This window comes from Zootoca vivipara, chromosome 6 (genome assembly GCF_963506605.1).
Source record: "Zootoca vivipara chromosome 6, rZooViv1.1, whole genome shotgun sequence".
Lineage (NCBI taxonomy): Eukaryota > Metazoa > Chordata > Lepidosauria > Squamata > Lacertidae > Zootoca > Zootoca vivipara.
In genome coordinates this window covers 96,771,862-96,791,034 of record NC_083281.1, presented here as the reverse complement: position 1 = coordinate 96,791,034, position 19,173 = coordinate 96,771,862, and the positions used below count along the sequence as shown (strand labels likewise).

Genomic DNA, 19,173 nt, shown 5'->3' with positions numbered 1-19,173 from the left:
GTCTTTGACTTTCTGGTGCCATAGAACACTGAAATTTCATTTGCCCAAATTCTTTCTGCTTTCTGCTTTCTGTTTCTGCTTTCTGTTTAATCCACCCACTTGCCTAATTTTATGGTCACTGAGGTTGTGAACTTCCAAAAGGTTTCCCCACCCACTCCAGTCTCTGTGTTTTAGCATTTAATCAATCATCCACTGATTATAATAACTGCAGCATCTGAGAACAAAGTGAGATGATGAAGAGGTGCATTGCAGCAGTCAATTGCTCCTCTTGACTAAATTGCAAAAGACACAAAACACATATTGTTTGGGGAAGCATAATGAATGCATTGTCCAAAGATTGGGGTGGGGGTGGGGACAACCACTTTGCGTGCATGATAGCCAACTTTGGATTTGAAAACTACTGGAATCAGATTTCAGGAAGAAAGTGAGTATGCCCAGTAAGGACAGTCTCTGGTGTGTTAAGGCTGGAGCCTGGAAGTATCAGGAACAGAAAAATGGGGAAACCGTGAGACTCCAGATTGCTAGCCTGAAACTCCCGTTTCCCCTGACCTTTGGCTACAGCTGGCAAGGACTGATAGACATGTAGATGTACATCTGGAGAGACACAGATTCCCTATTGCTAACCAGGAAGGATAAAGGTGGAATCAGGGCAGAAGCTGATAGGTGTGGAGCCCAAAGGAATCTAAATGTCACTCTACCAACCTAAATCAGCCTTTGCTGTAACTTTGTAGAGTTTGGACCACAACCCCCCATCATTCCCAGCCAGCACCATACAGATGTGATGGCTGGGGCTTATAGGAGTTGTATTCCAAAACATCTGGAGGGCACCAAGTTGGAGAAGGAAGTTTTGGAAAATCAAACTGCGTGACCCATTATTCTTCCACCCACTGCAACTGTTCTCAAGTTCTTAAAAGCCTATTAAACATCCTGTTTTAAACCCACAATTTAGTGAATTAATCAATCCATCATATTGATAAATTGACCAAGGCTTTCAGACCTAATTATAAAGCTCTTTTTTAATTCTAGCTTCTTTCCTTCAAAGTGTTTGCTGGCTTTGGGCCATCTGCAGATTGGATTACTACACGCTCCACTTCTTTGCTCAATCCATGATTTAAAAAATTTGAACAGCACTTGAGCCAATATAAAATCCTGAGGAGTATAATTTCATGAACTGAGGGCTTGTCCGCACCAGAGCAAAATGTGGATTTGCAACTGCCTGTCTCCCCAGTAATATAGGGGTGTCCACATGGCATTCTCCTTTATCCCTTTAAATGTGGGTTTTTCCTGATCTTGGTCATTTTGGACTTTCCAATGATTGAAAAAACCCACATTTAAAGGGGGCAAGGTCCATGACAACACTGGACTGGGGAGGACATAATGTGGACATCCCTACACTAATAGGAAACAGGCAGCTGCAAACCCACTTCCTCCCAGGTAAGTGCCACCCTATCCATGCATACTCAGAAGCATAGGTGCCATTTCTGAGGGGGCCTGGGGGCCGAGGCACCCACAAAAAGTCCATGGTGGCTGCCTGGTTGGGCAACTCAAGGCATTGCACGTGTGACATAGGCGTCATCTGCATGGGGCCAGGGGCAGAGGCCTCCTCCGGAACATTTGTGCTCCCCCGCCCAACCCACATCACCACTGTGGCGACCAGGCTAAGACCTCCACTGCGAGGCTTCCACCAAGGCCCACTGTGGCCGCAGATACACCCCAGAAGGTGGGCCACACTTCTGGAAGCACATCCACAGCCCCACAGCAGAGGCGGAGGCCCCAGTCCAGTCTCCGTGGCAGCACCAGAGAGCCAGCAAAGGCAAGGGTGGACGGTGGCAGTGGGCAGAGGCTGAGCAGAGTACACGCCACATCATGATGTCACGTTGTGTGTGCATTGCTGGGCACCCACAATCTGGGGCCCAAGTTACTTGGTGTCAAGTGAAATGTACTTTGTTCACGCTCAGTGATAGCATTGTTATATCAGTTCTGTTTTGAGAAGGCCGTCAGTCATAACTGCTGCCTCTCCAACCACAGCTCAGCACTGGCATAGTTCCTGTTATGTATTGGTTTAAATTGTGTACATGAATCTCACTGTTAAGTCCTGTAACTACCTTTCCCGCTCCAGGAGGATTCAAATGGGTGTGGTGACAGTTGCTGCTATTGGTTAACTTGTTAGTACAATTTGGATCCTTACTAGGATTGGGTCCCGCCAAAATCTAAATGTACCGGTATCCCCAGCTCCTGTTCCTGAGAGTATAAAAGAAGCTCGTCCTTTCGCTCCACCCGAGTTAAGTTCCTACTGCAATAAAGAAGATTGTTCTTGTTAGACTTTACTCCTAGCATATCCTACTAGCATGCTGAATCACTACACAGAGCTGATCACACAAGAGCTGACATCTGCACCCGCGACTTAACAGTTCCCCTGCCTCTCTGCCCACTTTGGAATCCTTCACCCCTTCATTTCTGGGGCCGCACCTGGAATTCTGTCACTTAAATCCTAGGCCTAAAACCAGCCTTTTGCCAACCTGGGTGCCCTTCAGATATTTTGGACTAGAACACACATCAGTCCCCTCCAGATGTTTTTCTCCAAGTGGCTCAAGCTGGTGCACATGGTTTCCCCCTCCCCTCTTCATTTAATCCCCACAACAACCCTGTGAGGTAGGTTAGGCAGACTCCAGGCAGCTGGGAGGGGTGGCAGATCCGGTCTCCAGTTGCATCAGGCAGTGATCTTTGTGGAGGAGGAGGAAGGGGAAGCAGTGATAGTGTGGGGCTGCGGAGGAGGAGGAAGAGGAGGCGGCGGGAGACACCACTTTCCATTTCACCTCAAGCGGCAAAACATCCTGGGATGGCCTGCTTCCCACAAACATCAGGGAAATCAAGCCCGGTGTCGGGATGGGGAGAGTTTGTTTCCTCCAAGCTTACATTTCTCTTGCTTGTATAGAAGATGGTAGCATGGAACTCTTGTCAAGATTGCTTAGTGACGGCTTAATGGGATAGAAAAAGTTGAAGGGTGTGCTGCAGTGGCAACAAAGAGGCCACTTTGCGTCTCATGCACCCACCATGGTGTGCCCAGGGGCCCACCAACACTGATTGTGCAGAGCCTGGAAAGGACCAGCAGCAGGCAGTCTTTGACAACACAACACAAAAGGAGACGTACTGGAGTCTGCGGGCCACCTGGAGGGGCTCCGCAATGGTCGCCTTATGAGAGAGAAAGGCGCAGTAAAAGTTGAGAAGGCCTGTGAAGGCCTGAAGTTCAGTTTTGTTCCCTGGCCGAGGGGCCTCTGTGATGGCCCTTGTTTTGGCCGCTGTGGGGTGGGTGCCAGCTGCATCAATCTCGTACCGCAAAAAATCAACTTTGGGCACCCCGAAAACGCACTTCTCCTTTTTAAGCTTAAGCCCCGCATCCTGCAATCTGAGTAAAACAGCACGGACACGCTCAAGCAGGTCCTGAGCATTTTGTTATGTCGTGAGTGTGATTTCAGCTCTTCGTGAAGTCAGCTCAGAATAGTGATTCAGCATACTAGCAAGGAACTGCTAGGAGTCAAGTATAACAAGAACAATCTTCTTTATTGCAGTAGGAATCTTGTCTAACTGGAGGGAAAGGGTGAGCACCTTTTATACTCTCAGGAGCAGGGGTTGGGGAAAGCATACAGTACATTTAGATTTTGGCGGGACCCTATCGAGTGAGGATCCAAATTGTGCTAACAAGTTAACCAATGGCAACTGTCACCGCACCCATTTGAATCGCCCTGGAGCGGGAAAGGTAGTTACAGGACTAGCAGAGGAATTCATGTACACAAATTAAACCAATACATAACACTACTATTTTGGTTTCTAGGGTTCAGGAGTCTGTTGCCCCCATTTTCTTAAAGCACAGCAGCCATTATCTGAAAATACCTCACTGTCCCTCCTGCATTAGACCCAGGAATTGCCAATTCTCCACATTTGCTAAGCCTGAAATTCTCATGCTGAGGCCAGACAGTTTGGTGTGGTGGTGTGGATTCTTTCTTCCCCCATTCCCCTCACGGCCATTCAATTAAGATTAATCATCTGGAGAGTTGCCAAGTTAAACTCTGGAGAGGACGGATCTCCAGCGTGATCTCTCAGCCATCGCTCCAAGGGGCCCACCAGCACCAGTCTGTTCCTGCAGCTTGTGGGAAAGGCTAGGAAGGAGGCCAGATCTACTTGTGGGGCAGTGCTTTTCCCAGCCCCTCTCGCCTTGTTTGCATCTACAGGGCTGTGTCCCAGCTATTTATGACGCAGGCTGCTTCATCTGCAGGCCGCCTCTGTTCTCCGCCCAGACATGGCTCATTCTGCAAGGAAGAGGCGAAGGCCGGTAAAGGCAGCCCAGAATTGACTTCACAGGCTTGGGCAGCCTGGTGCCCTCCAGATGTTTGGACTACCACTCCAGCTGGCTGGGGCTGATGGGAGTTGTAGTCCAGAACATCTGGAGGGCGTCAGGCTGCCCAAGGCTGCTGTAAACAGCCAGAATAGGCAATACAATACAATACAATACAATACAATACAATACAATACAATACAATACAATACAATACAATACAATACAATACAAGCCACTGGTCGTTTTTGGAATGAAATCAAAGCTCAAAGGCTTTTCAAACAGTCAGCATATTCCTTTTCCATCCGGCCATTTGCTTTGTGCACACTGTAAAGGCAAAGGGATCCTAACTCTGCTCCTGTTATCTGAGGAGCCATTCCTTTGCCTCAGCACCTGGCACTAAGGCAGCTGAGGTGCCTAAAAACAAGGCTCTAGCAGAGCCTATGTTGCTGCTCATGCCAGGGCTGGGGAGAAGCAGACATTGGACCAAAAACGTACAAAATTGTCCCAGCAATTTGAGGAGAAATGCCTTTGTGAAATGGCCCCTGCCAAAAACGCATTTCTCTGAATGATATAGCTGATTCTTCGGCACATTTAGCTGGGAGTAAACTATTGAGCTCAATGGGGCTTGCTTCTGATTCTCGCATAGGATTCACTGGCAATCTCTGGTGCCGCCCCCTTCCCCCTCCCCAAAATGTTTGTATCTGCTGTTGAATAAATTGTATTTGTTTCTTTGTTTGGTTGTTGTTTTTTGCAAAACACTCTTATTCAACAAAGGGGGGGGGGAACCCCACATGTAAAAAATGTTTTTTCTTGCAGTTAAAGTTTAAAAATAGGATTTCATGAAACAGCACACTGTGACTTTATATTTTTAATAAGCTTGCTTCAGTCATTGCCCTTTTGGAGGGAAGTATTTAACTGTAGTGCACCTTTTTGAATAAAATGAGTTGCTGGGGGAACGATCTGCCCACTATGTAAAAGCAAGTTTCTCTCAATATTCTGCTGCTGACTATAAGTGGCAGCCATTTTTTCTCAGCCATTTTGAATCCCCCCCAATCGAAAAAGCTCCTCAGGACAGGCATTTTTGTGGGAAGCAAAATGGTGGGTGAATTTCACCTCCCTCTCAAAATATAGATGAAACAAACCAACCAGTTTCGATGTGTGTGAAGCAGCTGTGAAATGCTCCGTGTCAGCTCAGTACCTCTGTAGTTCACTCTGGGAAGACATCGGACATATTACAATTAAAAATAGAGGGGGGCGGCGGACAGAATACGTAGACAATTTCATCGTGGTCTGCTGCCCACAGCTTTGGCACACGCAGAGACATTGCCATCTTTCACACCCATAAAAAGAGGAGCATGTAGGGCAAAACAGTTTTAGCCCAGTCTTTACTGGTGGGATGTATTTAGAACATCGCAATGGAGTTGTGTGTCAGCACAAAAGCCAAGGACAGGCAATGGGAAGCCATCTGTGCTCAAATCCTAATGGGGGAATGTGTTTGTGTGTGCTTGGAAGCCAGGATGCCTGGGTTCTTTTTCTTGCTCAGCGGAAGACACTGACGAGAGGATGCTGTCCCTGTTTCCTCTGCCAGTTGTTGTTTTCCTTTCAGGGGTGGGATTGGTTGCTGGGATGGGGAGCCCTGCAGACCTCGGGCCTATCACCTCCCCTGCCAAGAATAGTCACTAGCCCTCCCCAACACCTCTGGGGCCGATGTGCCCCCAAACCTCTGGAGGGGACCAGATTGGTGTTCAGTTCCCGAAAAGGGCTCTGGGCCTCACCAGCCACGTGACCCCAAAGTGCACTGCTCTCTTTCCAAATTTGCTTCATGCTCCTGCCTGAAATCCAGATGTTTCTTTTTAATTGGACAGGATGGGCATAACACAGGAACTATCAAGGCAACCTAAGGCCATGGGAAAATAATCTCTGCCAAAGTGAGGACCCCCCCCCCCCCGGCAGCAGACTGGGAAGAGTCAACTGAGCACCATCCATTTCCCATCCTTTGCCTGCAGACATAAATAGATGGATGAGGCCTCTTATACGCATCTGTTTCAAGAGTTCAAACCCTATGAAAAAAACACATCTCCAAACCCATTCCACTGTCACACTGTGACAGCTCTTATCTAGACCTTTTCCTGCCATTTCTATTGGGGCTGCCTCTATTCTTACTTCTTACACAAGTGAATCTTAGAAGACATATGGTTATTATTTACTGTATCTGTTAAGCAAGACTTGCAACGAAGTGTTGCCGTGTAATAGGAGGGTTCCTGTTCAGGGGTTCAGCCAGCCTTGCTCTCCACCAGGAAACTCCATTTGACCCCACACAGCCTTCAGCATTCTGTGGGTGCCAAGCATGCTCAGTCTTTATTGAGCTGAGCTGGTTGAACTTTCTGGTGGTGAGAGATGTTTGACAGTGGAAGGGACTATCTCAGAAGGAGGTGGACTCTCCTTCACTGGAGGTTTCTAAACGGAGGCTGGATGGCCTTCCGTCAGGGACCCTTTAGCTGTGATTCCTGCATCGCAGAGGGTTGGACTAGATTACCTTTGGAATTCCTTCTAACTCAACAATTTTATGATTCTGTGTTGTTGTTTCTTAACCGTAGGTTTTTCCCAAGCATGCTGTTACCTCTCTTTTGTTTCTAAAGGGCTCTATTTTGAGTACAACGCCATCAGCACTCAGCACCCGAGTGTGCTTTTAGAGGGTTGCCAGGCCTTGGAGGGGAAAAAAGACAGCTGGATGGGAGTGGGGCTGAGTCAGAAGGAGGAGCCCAGAACAGCTCTGGTGATGGAGCCACAGAGTCCGGCTGCTTTTGCCAAGGTGCGGAAAAAGAGAGCACAGTGCAAAAGTGATCTATTAGTTAAAGAATTAACCCAGCCTTGCCCCATACAGTACTAACATAAGCAAGAGCCACATCCTTGCCACAAAGAGCTTACAATCCATTCAGTCATTGCACACTCCCAGTTACATCTGCCCATGAATGATTCTCAGCTTAGAGGTCCCCCCCCAAAAAAATCATCTTTAAAATCAATAAAAGGGAAGAAAGTAACCCACTTATTCCATCCTGGGGAAATGATATGGCTAGCCACAATGAAGGTTGCTCTGCTATGGCAAATGAAGCACTGGCCCACCATCCTGTCCGCCCTCAGCCAGCTGATACCTGCCTGCCTTCTTTGGCCTCATTCACACCCTCCATTTTAAGCCTATGAAACAGGCATGGCTTTCCCCAAGGGATTCTGGGAGCTATAGTTTATTAAGGGTGCTGAGAGTTGTTAGGAGTCTCCTACTCCCCTCCCAGAGTTCTTTGTGAAGAGGGATTAGTTGTAAACTAAGGGGTCTCTTAACAACTCTCCCGGAGTTCTGTGGCTCTGGACCCACCTGTCATGGGCTTCCCTGTCATAGGCTGTCCATCCCGCCAGTGCCAACGGGCATCGGTCAAGGCAGGTTTGGTCACTGCCAGGAATCCACACTGCCCTGTGGTACAGACAGCAAATTTTTATTCTGGACTTAATGGCTCTACAGGTAGCGTGTCAGTAGTGGCAGACAGTTGCATTTCGTGTCCTAGAGTTGGCCTCTGCTATGAACTCGCTATTGTGGTCTGAGCTAAGCGATTGTGCCTCATCCTCCACAACTTGACAGTAATACAGACCTTCATTACAGGGGTGTTGTAAGGATCACAAAGCCTTTGACTTTATCTTCATTGCCAATTCTAGCAAAGCCTATGTAGGTTGAACTTCATTCCACACAAAGATCCCTCCCTCCCTCCCCTCTCTTCTCTTCACCATTTTCCCCTGTCAAAATGTAGATTTTAAATTATTTTGGTGGTGGAGACTAGTCAATTTTTTGCTGAAGCACCATGTTAATTGATACACACAAAAACACTAACCGGTCTGCCTTACTCTTGGCAAAGTTGTCGTAAGTGCTATGAAAATAAGGAACTGAATGCTGAGAGGCCAGAATAGGTCACAAGCTGGGGAAGCGCAGATATCTTGAGATTCCAGGTTCCACTCCAGAAGCTTGCTTGCAAAACCTTTTTTAACACCCAATTTAATCTCTTCATTGCAAGGTTTGCTGATTGCCTGATCTGTGCCTCATGTGTAGCAGGGGGAAACTGTACTATGGGTTATTTTCCCAGACTGGAAGCTCAAGGCAGGATAAGTGGGGGAGGAGAAATTTGTTGCAACACACACCATTACTTCCATCCTTAATATATTTATAAATGCGTGTTCGAATCAACAGGAGCGGGGAATGCATTAAACTGGCAGTTGTGACAACAGAGCCCAGAGAGCTGCTTCCTGGGAGTTCTGGTTCTTTCCTCCCCTAGCAGGGAGAACCAGGCTCTACCACCCCACCCCTCTCCTCCCTGCTTGGCCCTCTGAGTGCTGGGAACAGAGAAATGCCCTTTTATAGCCCTGCTGTTCTTTTTCCATGAGCTCACAAGCGAAAGGGAAAAGGCTGGCAGGCTGTCACAAGGGCAGGCCTCGAAGATCACAGGGAAAGAGGCCCAGTTGACGGGAAAGCCAACGAAAGGACAGCGAGATATCCAGGAGTGGCCTCCACAGGGCAGAAAAAGAAGAGTTTGTCCTGTCTTGGGCAATTCATCATCTGAGATGCATCATAGCCAGGAATTTAAAAATTGCAGAAAACCAACCTTCACCAACCTAGCGCCCTCGAGATGTTTTGAACTACAGGTCTCGTCACCCCTTAGATACACTGGGGTGTTGTTGTCAAAAATATCTGGTGTTTGGCAAAGGTTAGCATAATCACACAGCGATTTGTCAGGTTTTCGTTTTCGAGAAGAGACAATCTGAAATTACCCACCACCATATCCCAATATATGGCCCTTATTCAGCCTTCCTCCCAAGATGACGTTTTTGCCTCACTCTCTTCTTCCAAATGTGATGTAGAGATCCACTGAAAACAATCAACTTAAGTTAGCCATGTCATTTTATGTCCATGGGTCTACTCCCAAGTAGGGCTGGTCCTGGATACACACCACATTCACCTTTTTTTCTCCCAATTTTCTGCTCTCTCCCTACTTCTCCCATCAAGATTTAGATTGCAGTCTGCTTGGGGCAAGGACCTCTTCTGTTCTGTAAAATGCAGTGTACACCCAATGAGATTTTTACAATTCCTGCCGTCAATTATTATTAATAACATATAATGCGCACTCTTCTCCTGAGAAGGCATGTTCTGCAATGGAAGAGAACACACACACACACACACCCCCGATGAACATGGTACTCATCATGTTATTCTTATTCTCCATTTTATTATTAATATAAAAATATTCAGATATTTACATCAAATAAATATATTTCAGTAACAAATAAATTACACGAATTGCCTGGGGAAGGGGGGCAGGGGCAAGCAAGAGACCCTTGTTATCAAGAGGCCCCTCTTATTATTTACATGGGGTTTTTCTTGGCTTAAAAAAAGGGTAAAAAGAGAGGAGGGGGTGAAGTCAGCTGCTGGCAGTGGTGTGAGGCATGCAGGTTTAGGGGAAGGGTCTGGCTGTGTTGAGGGCTTGGTTACCAGGCAGGGATCCAGCCAGGGGAGTGGGGGGTATCTACACTGCATGCTCCTCATCCCCCCAAAAGAAGGGAGGAAGCTCAGTTTAGTCACAGCAGTCAATTGCTTTGAAGGAAGAGGCATTTCTCTCTCTCTCTCTCTCTCTCTCTCTCTCTCTCTCTCTCTCTCTCTCTCACACACACACACACACACACACACACACACACACACACACACGGGTTCTCTCTCCCTCCCTCCAGAAGCATGTCTTACCACGGGGTAAGTAAAGGTGGTCACCACAGGTGGCAGATCTGGAGGTGGGTGCCATGGGGAGGGGGCCACACAGACTGGGAAGGGTGTGATTTACTGGGCAGGTCTCCTGCAGAAGCCCCACTGAGTTGAATAGAAGCCTGAAAGGCTTTAGCAGGACGGGAGATTGCCACTCAAAACTTTCTGCCTTGACCTCACCACAATCCCTTGGGCAGACCCAGATCCTGCTCCCCTTCCCTGGCGGTGCCACCCTTTGGCCCACCCCTTGACAAAAGGTGGGTCTTTTCCAGGCAAAGCAGCCTCCAGCTCAGTTATTGCAAGTCTTCACTGGAACTCAGTTCTTCTCAACCCCAACCCCTTTGCGCTCTCACCAAGGCATCTAAGCTTGAAAAGGCCCAGCCCCACACATGCAGCCCCCCCCCCTTTGCGGCATTACACCCGGGGGGGGGGGTTATACACCTTCATGTTAATCCTCAGTGTTTCCTTCAGAGGCATGGGCACAGACTCTCAGCTACCCTGGCCCAACTATTGCATATGGCTGGTGGTTTCCTGGTCCGCACAGGAGAGGGAAGTGACAAGCAGAACAGCATGGCGCCAACGGCAGCTGTGTACTGGGAACAAGACTCTGCCCTGCCTTATGCTGTCCGCACTGCCACCAGCTACAGAGCCGTTTTGGTGGTGGGTGGGGGGACAGGCCTGAATTATTGGGTCTGCCAGTGCAATGGTTAAGTCTCCAATGAGGTCCAGGCTCATCCAAGGCAGAGGAAGAGTTGAACACGCTCCCCCAAAGCCCCGGGGATTTCTCAGAAGGAAGCACAGCTGAAAACACTGAATGAGGCAGGAGCAGCCTGTAATGGCTTCTTGGCAGTGTATAAAAACTGGAGTCCGGAGTGTCTGAAGGAAGTATTTAAATAGGATTTTCTTTTCTTAAAAAAAGTAGTAGAACCAGCCTGGGGCAGTGATCCCGGCCTAGTTTATGAGGTAGTTGAGTAATAACACACTGGCAGCCCAGTCCACAGCGCTGCTCATACGGACGACTCCTCGGGATTTGAGTCGGGCAGAGCTTGCCTCTGCTTGAGCTTCCGGCGCAGCTCCTCCGCCAGGTCGCTGTAGTCTGGCCGCTCCTCGGCGCCCAGGTTGAGGCGGATGTAGCCGTTGGAGGAAGAGCCGCGGATGTTGCCCAGGTTGATGCGGTTGGGCGAGTGGAGCGGGGGAGACTGCAGGGGCTGCCCGGGGATGCCATTGGTGGTGGGAGAGGGCGTGGTGCCTCCGTTCTGGCACACAGCATGGCCTGGGACGATCTTCAGGGACCCATCGGAGTAGTAGTAGCTGGCTGGGTCCCACAGCTTCTCATCCGAGTCCGAGGTGGTGCTGGGAATGAAGGTGGGGCTCTTCGCCTCCTTGGGCAGCTCGATGGGGTAGACCAAGGTGCTCTCAATGGCCTTGGAACCCTTCTCCAGCTCTTCCTTTAGCCTGCGCCGCAGGGACAGCACCACCAACAGAAGCACCAAGCACACGGCGGCCAGAGCGATCACAACCATCCACACCAGGCCCAGGTTCTCCAGAGGGGCTCGTGCTTCCAGAGTCATGGCTGGGCCAGAGACCACGGTGACGATGTAGCTCTCGGACATCAGCTCATTGCGTTCCTCCAGCTGGACACACCTGTACAGCCCGCTGTGCTTCAGACTGGTGCCCAAGATGATCAGCGCCTTGAGGTGGGCATCGTACAGGACCGAGTCCCGCTCCTCAGGCAACTCCTGCCCATTGAAGGTCCAGCGAGCCTGGGCCAGGTTGGAGGTTGGGCGGCAAGGCAGGACCAGGTCTGTGCCCACCATCACTGTGATGTTCTTAGGAATGACTTTGGTTCCTGCAGAGAGAAAGGAGAAGGTGAACAAGAGACAGGGAGGGCATCACACCTAGCTATTCTTCTGCCCACAGACAGGGGTCCTTGCAGGCTACGAAACACAGGATTTTCTTGCTTTCAAAGCAAAAGCACCCTGGAATCCCACAAGCAGAAATTAAAAAAACAGCAGAGTCTTTATATATTGCATTTGTATCCTGTATGTCCCTCCCAAGAACCTAAAGAGTGGCAAACATTTTTAAAAATGTCTATCCCACCTGTTTGTCCAAACACTTAATCCCTGACAAACCTCAATATTAGGGTTGCCATATTACAAAAAGCAAAAATAGCAAAGCTGTTGAGCTTTTAAAAAAAGTTTTTGAGGTTTTTTTTAAAATGAAATTTGCCAAAACATCAACACTTCCAACATGGGTTGCTCTATGCCTGGGGTTTCCCGGACATTTTGGCTGAATTTCAGTAATTCCGCCCAAAGGCTATTTCTGACAGACGAATCCCAGCTATGTCCAGAAATTCCGGGTGTATGGCAGCCCTACTCTGTATAGTGTCACAGAATCACAGAGCTGCCGAGTTGAAGGGACCATGAGGGTAAACTAAGCCCTGGCAATGCAGCTCGAACCCAAGACCCTGAGATTAAGTGTCTCATGCTCTACTGGCTTGAGCTATATTCAAAGTAATAAATTAACAATATTCAACCTGTTTAATGAATTCCAGCAGCAAAAAAGAAACCTAGAACTAATCAAGCAAAAAATTACCCCAATAACCAAAGTCCTTTTCAAAAAGGCAGGTCTTCATCAATCACGGAGCTACAATTCCCAGAATTCCCTGGGAAGAGGGACTGACTCTTAAACCACTCTGAGAATTGTAGCTCTGCGAGGGGAAAAGGGGTCTCCAAACAACTTTCAGCACCCTCAACGAACTACAGTTCCCAGAATCCTTTTGGGGAATCCAGGACTGTTTAACGTGGTATCATAACACTTTAAATGTATTGTGTGAAAGTGACTTAGTATAGACATTCTGATCAGGCAGCCTCTTTGTCTAATTCTGTTCTGTTGTGCTTCAAATTATGTGCCCACAGGCTCCCACCACCATTTCTAGAAGGATTTGCAGATGGAGGACGAAATGTCATGTGAGTTTTGATCAAGAGGCAATTATGCCTCCTCCTTTTCATGGTCCAGCCACAAGTCCCAGGGCTGCCCTCAGACAAGCACCCCAATCTCCTTGCAGCGAGAGTTCATCCAGGCACAGCCTGTGAGAGTCCGTGGGTTGCATGAAAGAGCACCCCAGGGTAGGCCTAGGGTCAAATCCTCAATTAGCTATGAAGCTCCCTGGGTGACTCTAGGCCTGCCACTTTTGCTTAGCCCAACCTACCTCACAGGGCTGCTGTGAGGATAAAAAGGAGGTGTGTGGTGTGGAGACAACTGAGGACATTGCTCCGGAGTTACTGATGAAAGCTGGAGTGTTTCCTGCACTTGGCATGAGGGATGAGCAAGACTGTCTCGATTTTGTGGCATTTCCTATGAAGATGCCAGCTTTGGAGTTGCAACTGAGCTTTTGAAACACACAATCACCCTAGTTAAGCTTGTCTTGTCACTGAAGGACCACAATGCTGAAACCACAGGTCCCACAAAGCATATATATGAGGATTCCACAAAGTAACCACAACACAACACTGCCTGAAAATTGCAGAGGAGGACTGACCTGATTTTGACGTGCGCAGGGGGCTGCAAATCCCAGACTCCACTCCCAAATCCTGGAACAGCAGCGAGGTCCTAAAAGAGCCAAAAGCCAGTTCATCAGAAGATGTTTTGCCACAAAGACAGAGGGAACAAAGCTAAGGAACAGCACCACAATACCAAGGAAAAGCTGGTGGTCACCTTTGTTTTAAAATTTGTACATTGTCTGTTTTATTTTTTCTTTGTAAGCCACTTTGAGACATGTGTGAAAAGCAGGATATAAATTATTTAAATAAAAGGCAACAGGACCATAAAACCAGAGCTGAGTGTATTCTGCATGCCTGTAAGTTCTTTTTGTGCAGGCACAGAGTTCTGACCCTCAGAAACTGCAGAGGTTTCTAGGCCTGGTTGTTACAAGGAGGCGGGGAAGCTACTTAAGAGCATTCAGCAAAGGTCTGGGCACAGAAGAGTAGCTGAACAAGATTCCTGAGTTGATGTCTCAGGGCGTACACAAACAGACAACTGCTCTTCACATTTCCCTTCATTTTCACTCCCTCTTTTGCCACTTTCCAAGATGCACTGGTGTGCCGCTTACCCATCATAGGCATCTATGCGAACACAGCGACTCCCATTCCATGTCCAGGCACAGTAAGGGTCCTTAGCAAGGATGCAGTCAGAACAGCTGTGATACTTGCTGCAGTCGGCCACAGGAAGCTGGATAACTTGGGAGTTGGAGCCAACAAACAGCACCCTCTGGGGTGAGAGGAAGACTATCAATACTGGAGCAGAATCTAGAGTCACACCACTTTGCTCCCACCTTAATCTTCAGATACCACTGAAAAAGTCAGCGCTGCCTCATTCCCTGGGTTGCTAGTCTATTGCATGCTCTCGCTGCAGAGGCACAAACATCTCCAGCCAAATGTGGGATGTTGTGGATCTAAGTTTGCATACATTTGTCCAGGTTTCTAGTCCCTATGGTTGCAGAGAACCATGCAGGCAGTTTCTGATGAAATCTTAGCAAACCCCAAAGTGCACAGTGGCTGACCACAATCCTGTCGTGCTCAGCTTGGCTGCACTGGCCTCATCTCCTGACCAGCACATCCCACTGTTCTCTCGCCTCCAAAACACTACGATTCCACCAATCCCTCATCAAAAAGACCCTCTCACTAACCCTTTGGTGTCTGAATCCTGAAAGTCGAATTAGCCAAAGCAAAAGCAAGTGGTCTTAACTTGTAGAATCTGTTTTGGGGTGGGCTTACACATCAGCACTGCCCATCAGGTGGTGAATCCACAAGGAAAGGACTGCTGCCTGCTGTCACCTCCCATGTTTCCAACCCCAGCCCACGCAGGGACATTTCGTACCTTCTGCAGGGACAACACTAGGCTCTTGACAGGCTGGGCTTGCTCAAAGATCTGCAGCTCTTCGATCAGGTGGACACCCGATGGCAAGACCACGGCCTTGTGCAGCCAGCCATTATCTTCAGGAAATTAAAGAGAGGGAGGTCATGGCAAAGAAGCATCACAGGAAGGCACTCTCTGGGCCACCCTCCTCCAGAACAGAGCTGCCCTAGGGACCCCTGTCTCTCCTAGTTACCATATCATAGGAACCGAGGAGTCAGGCCATTAGGTCCACCTAGCTGACACTGCCGGTCAGCAGCTCTCTGGGATTCCAGGTCAGGAATCTTTCCCAGGCCTTCCTGGAGGTGTCAGGGGTTGATCCGAGGACCTTCTGCATGCAAAGCAGTGCCCTACCATTAAGCTAGTCCTTCCTCAGGCCACTCCTTCCAAGAATCGCCCCAACATCTAAACTGAAATTACGTTGTTCTCATCTGACCCAAGAGGGGGGATCATGTGGCATTTCCACCCCCCAAACCCAGAAGCAGGTTGCAGCCTATCTGCAGAGGTGCTGCAACTGGGCATACAAAGCCAGCCCCCCTACACAATCTTCTCTGCCTGGCAGTGGACTTTCAGTTTGTGAAGCAAGCACACCAGGGATGGGGAGCCTGTGGTTTTCCAGATGTGGCTGGACCAGGGCCGTCTCTAGGCCTGGGCTGGGTGGCGTAATGCGCCAGAGCGCCTGGCCACCAGGGGCGCTGCTGTGCTCGCCAGACAGCTGGTGTCTGTGAGAAGGACATTCCTCCCTTCCATTCTGTGCTGCGCCCGGAGCCTCCGCCCCACTGCCCGCCCGGAGGGCTGTCTCTCACCTTTCCTATCTCCCCCTCAGTGAAGGGGCCCTCAGAGCACGCCGGCGGGAGCTGCCGAAGTGCCAAGGCGCACCGCGACGCGCGTGCTTTGCCAGACCCTCGCAGCATGCGAGGGCTGCCAGGAGGCGGCCGGCCGCCGAGGGCAAGGCCTGGAGCTGCCGCTTCTTCCTCGCCGCCAGGAGCCCGCACCTGTCCTGATCTGAGCTCAGCAGCGCCAAGGAAGGGAGGCATGGCATGTGGGCTCCTCCTGGGCGCCGCCCGTGGCTGCTCCTCCTTGCGCTGCTCCTCCACACGCTGCTGGGGCTGCTGTGGGGCCACCCGCAGTGCCTGGACTTCAAGCCACCCTTCTGTGTGCAGTGCTCAGACTTTGGCTGCTGCGATGTGGAGTGCGGGCGCCATCGCCTTGCAGGAGCGCTATTACTGAGTGGCCGAGAACTTAGACCAGGCTGCCTATGCTGCCTGCACCAGCCACCTGCAGAACCTCTTGTGCCAGGTGAGCTTGGTGGGGCCATGGCCCGCCCCTTGCCTCCCACCCGCACCCCCAAATCCTAGTAGGAGGGGCCATGGTGGTGTTAAGAGTGTGGGACCTGTGAGACCAGGGTTCAAATCCCCACTCAGCCCTGAAGCTTATTGGGTGACTTCGGGCCAATCGCTCCCTCTCAGCCTGACCTACCTTACAAGGGTGTTGTGAGGATAAAATGGAGCAGGGGAGAAAGTGGCGTACAACTTACTTTGGGGTTCCCCCCCTTTAAAAAGGTCAGCAACTCTGGGAAACGGGGGGGGCGCTGCCGGAGGGACCTTTGCACCACGGCGCCGGATGGGCTTGAGACGGCCCTGAGCTGGACTCCAACTCCCAACAGCCTCAGCCAACATGGTCATTGGAGGGGGGGATGAGAGTTGGTAGTTCACCATCTTGAGGGGCACAGGTTCCCTATCCCTGGTCTACTCTGACAGGCAGCAGCACTCCCAAGACCTCCTGCAGAGAAGCTTTGCCATCCTTCACTAACGAAGACCCTTTTATTTGATGTGCCAGAGGTGAAACTCTGACCTTCTGCATGCAAAGAGTGCTCTGGGCCTTAGAATCCCATACCTGTGCCAATGTAGAGCAATTCATACGGTTTGCCATCCAAGCCATGAACCCGTTCCACCACCAGCTGGGTGAAGTTGGCCTCCTTCTTGACCAGCAAAGGCCGGTTGCCTTGGGGAGGGACCACCTTATCCATCAGGGGGTGCTTCTTTGCAAAATTGAGCGTGTTGTCAGGCAGCTCCAGGGAGTTGGTGATGCACTGGAGAGAAGGGAAGATGCAGGGCTTAGGTAGGTCAGAACTTAAAATGCTCTGCAAAAATGATTTTAATTTGAAAAGGCCCAGCCATGGTGGATGCAAAGCAGTCATGAAGAAGAGTACTTCTGAGGGCGTACAGAAGGAGTTGCCTTCCAGCTCCTATCAGCCCCAAGCAGTACAATCAGGCGGGGAGCTGCAGTTCAGCAACAGCCTGAGAGCCCAATATTGGCTGCTCCTGGTGTGCAGAGCACACTTTCCTCATGGCTAAATAAGAAGGCACCTGGGAAAAGTAATGTCCACATGGGAAAAGATGCAGGGATTTGAAGCCAGGAAATGTAACTTCCACTAGGCGAGTAGACCCTTATGACAGAGAGACAGCCAGAGACACACAGGGATAATAATGGAATTGCAGAGTTGGAAATGACCACAAGGGTCAGCTAGCCCAACCCCCTGCAATGCAGGAATCTCTTGCCCTGTGTGGCGCTTGAACCCATGACTCTGAGATTTAAAGTCTCGTGCTCTACCAACTGAGCTATCCCAGCTGCCTATACTCTCAACGGTCAGCCCGATCATGTTTGGACACAAAGCACTTTGGCCCATTATCATAGAACCATCCCAGAATCATTGAGGTGGTAGGGCTCCCGAGGGCCATCTAGTATGACCCACTGTGATGCAGGAATCACACCATCAGCTGGGGTGGGGATTCACATAAGCTTGGGGACATGCCAAGTCTTCCATGTAACACCAGGGGAAATTTCCACTGAGTTGCTCCATCATATCCACATTTTCCAAATGTGTGCCTACACTTTCGTGTTGCTGCCACCTGCCCTGTGTAGTGGCGTGGGATATCTACCACACGTGATAAAAAGTAAACATACTCTGGAACAATCTGGATGTGGAGAAGGAATCTCAGGATTGGCACCATCCCGGGCTCTGTGAGCCAATCTGCCCAAGGGGAAATTGGGAGGGAAGGGAGTGATGGGTACACTTATGCCCTCACAGACCAGAAGGGGGCAGCACCTGGGCAGCCCATCTCTCAGGGGGTGGGGGCAGGCAAGCCACTCACGATTCCCACTCTCTTCCCCAGAAGTACTTACTGCTCCAGGACGAGGACTGGGCACTTGGTCCGAGTACCGAACCCACTTCTGAGCTACCTCGCTGTACTCTTTGTAGGGACCGTCAAACACTTTCTGCACCTCTTGAATCTGGTATTGGCAGACGGCAGAAACATCCATATCTCCCCTGCAGGAAAGAACGGGCGGGTGGGAGAAATAAGTTTAGCGATAGAGAGCAACCAAGATTGGGAAGATTTTATTTTAAATAGTTACCCCACCCCCCAAAAAATGAAATCCTAAACTGATATGACAGCATAGAAAAACAACCATACACTAGGCTTGCTTTTTATCTTGAAATTTGTTATTCCCCAAATAAACAAAGACCATTTTTCAATGAACATACTGTATTTGTTTTCTTGAATAGCTTCCAGAAAAACAAGTTAGAAAAACCAAATCAGCCATGTAGTCCTATATTTTGCTTAACCAGATTAATTTAGGCAGTTTATGCTGCTCTTCCCCCCGTGTTGCATGACTAGTACAGGTCCTGCTCACTATGGGCAGATTAGTGTGTGTGCCCAAAAGATACCTTTAACATACCCTTCTCCCTTCTCCCCTGGAAATCTTGTCTGATCACCTCTCCTGTTCCCAAGATTTCTATAGGCATGGACTACGTGCTTTAAAGGATATGGTTGTATTTCTAATATATAGATTTCTTTTTATATTGTTTTAAGGAAATTTCACTGAATGTCATTTTCAAAAACTATTTTTTTAAAAAAAATAATTCAGTTGTATCAATAGTCCATCTATCAATACCTAACAAATATTGTTTCTGGCCTTAGGACAAGATGCTTGCTTGTTTAAAAAAAAGTGAAAGCAGAGAATCTCAATGCTGAGATTCTGTTCTCACCCTCATACCTTGTGACATTTTTACACTCCTGCAGCCCTGCCACCCACCCACTCAGCCTTTGCAGAGCAAAGGGCCACCAGC

At 49.3% G+C, this 19,173-nt stretch overlaps 1 protein-coding gene across 5 annotated transcripts in view; it reads right to left on the bottom strand.

Moving 5' to 3' along the window:
* Positions 1 to 8,101: 8,101 nt before the first annotated feature.
* The window catches only part of SEMA4C (semaphorin 4C), a 61,879-nt gene continuing 50,807 nt past the window's right edge, over positions 8,102 to 19,173 (bottom strand). For all 5 annotated transcript variants that reach the window (XM_060276438.1, XM_035117994.2, XM_060276437.1 and 2 more), the window contains exons 10-15: positions 18,228 to 18,372; positions 16,938 to 17,133; positions 15,006 to 15,121; positions 14,239 to 14,396; positions 13,669 to 13,739; positions 8,102 to 11,976 (exon numbers count right to left, since the gene is read on the bottom strand). In XM_060276438.1, the coding sequence (XP_060132421.1) occupies positions 11,135 to 11,976; positions 13,669 to 13,739; positions 14,239 to 14,396; positions 15,006 to 15,121; positions 16,938 to 17,133; positions 18,228 to 18,372 (1,528 nt within the window). In that variant the 3' untranslated portion in view covers positions 8,102 to 11,134. The remainder of the gene's footprint in view (positions 11,977 to 13,668; positions 13,740 to 14,238; positions 14,397 to 15,005; positions 15,122 to 16,937; positions 17,134 to 18,227; positions 18,373 to 19,173) is intronic.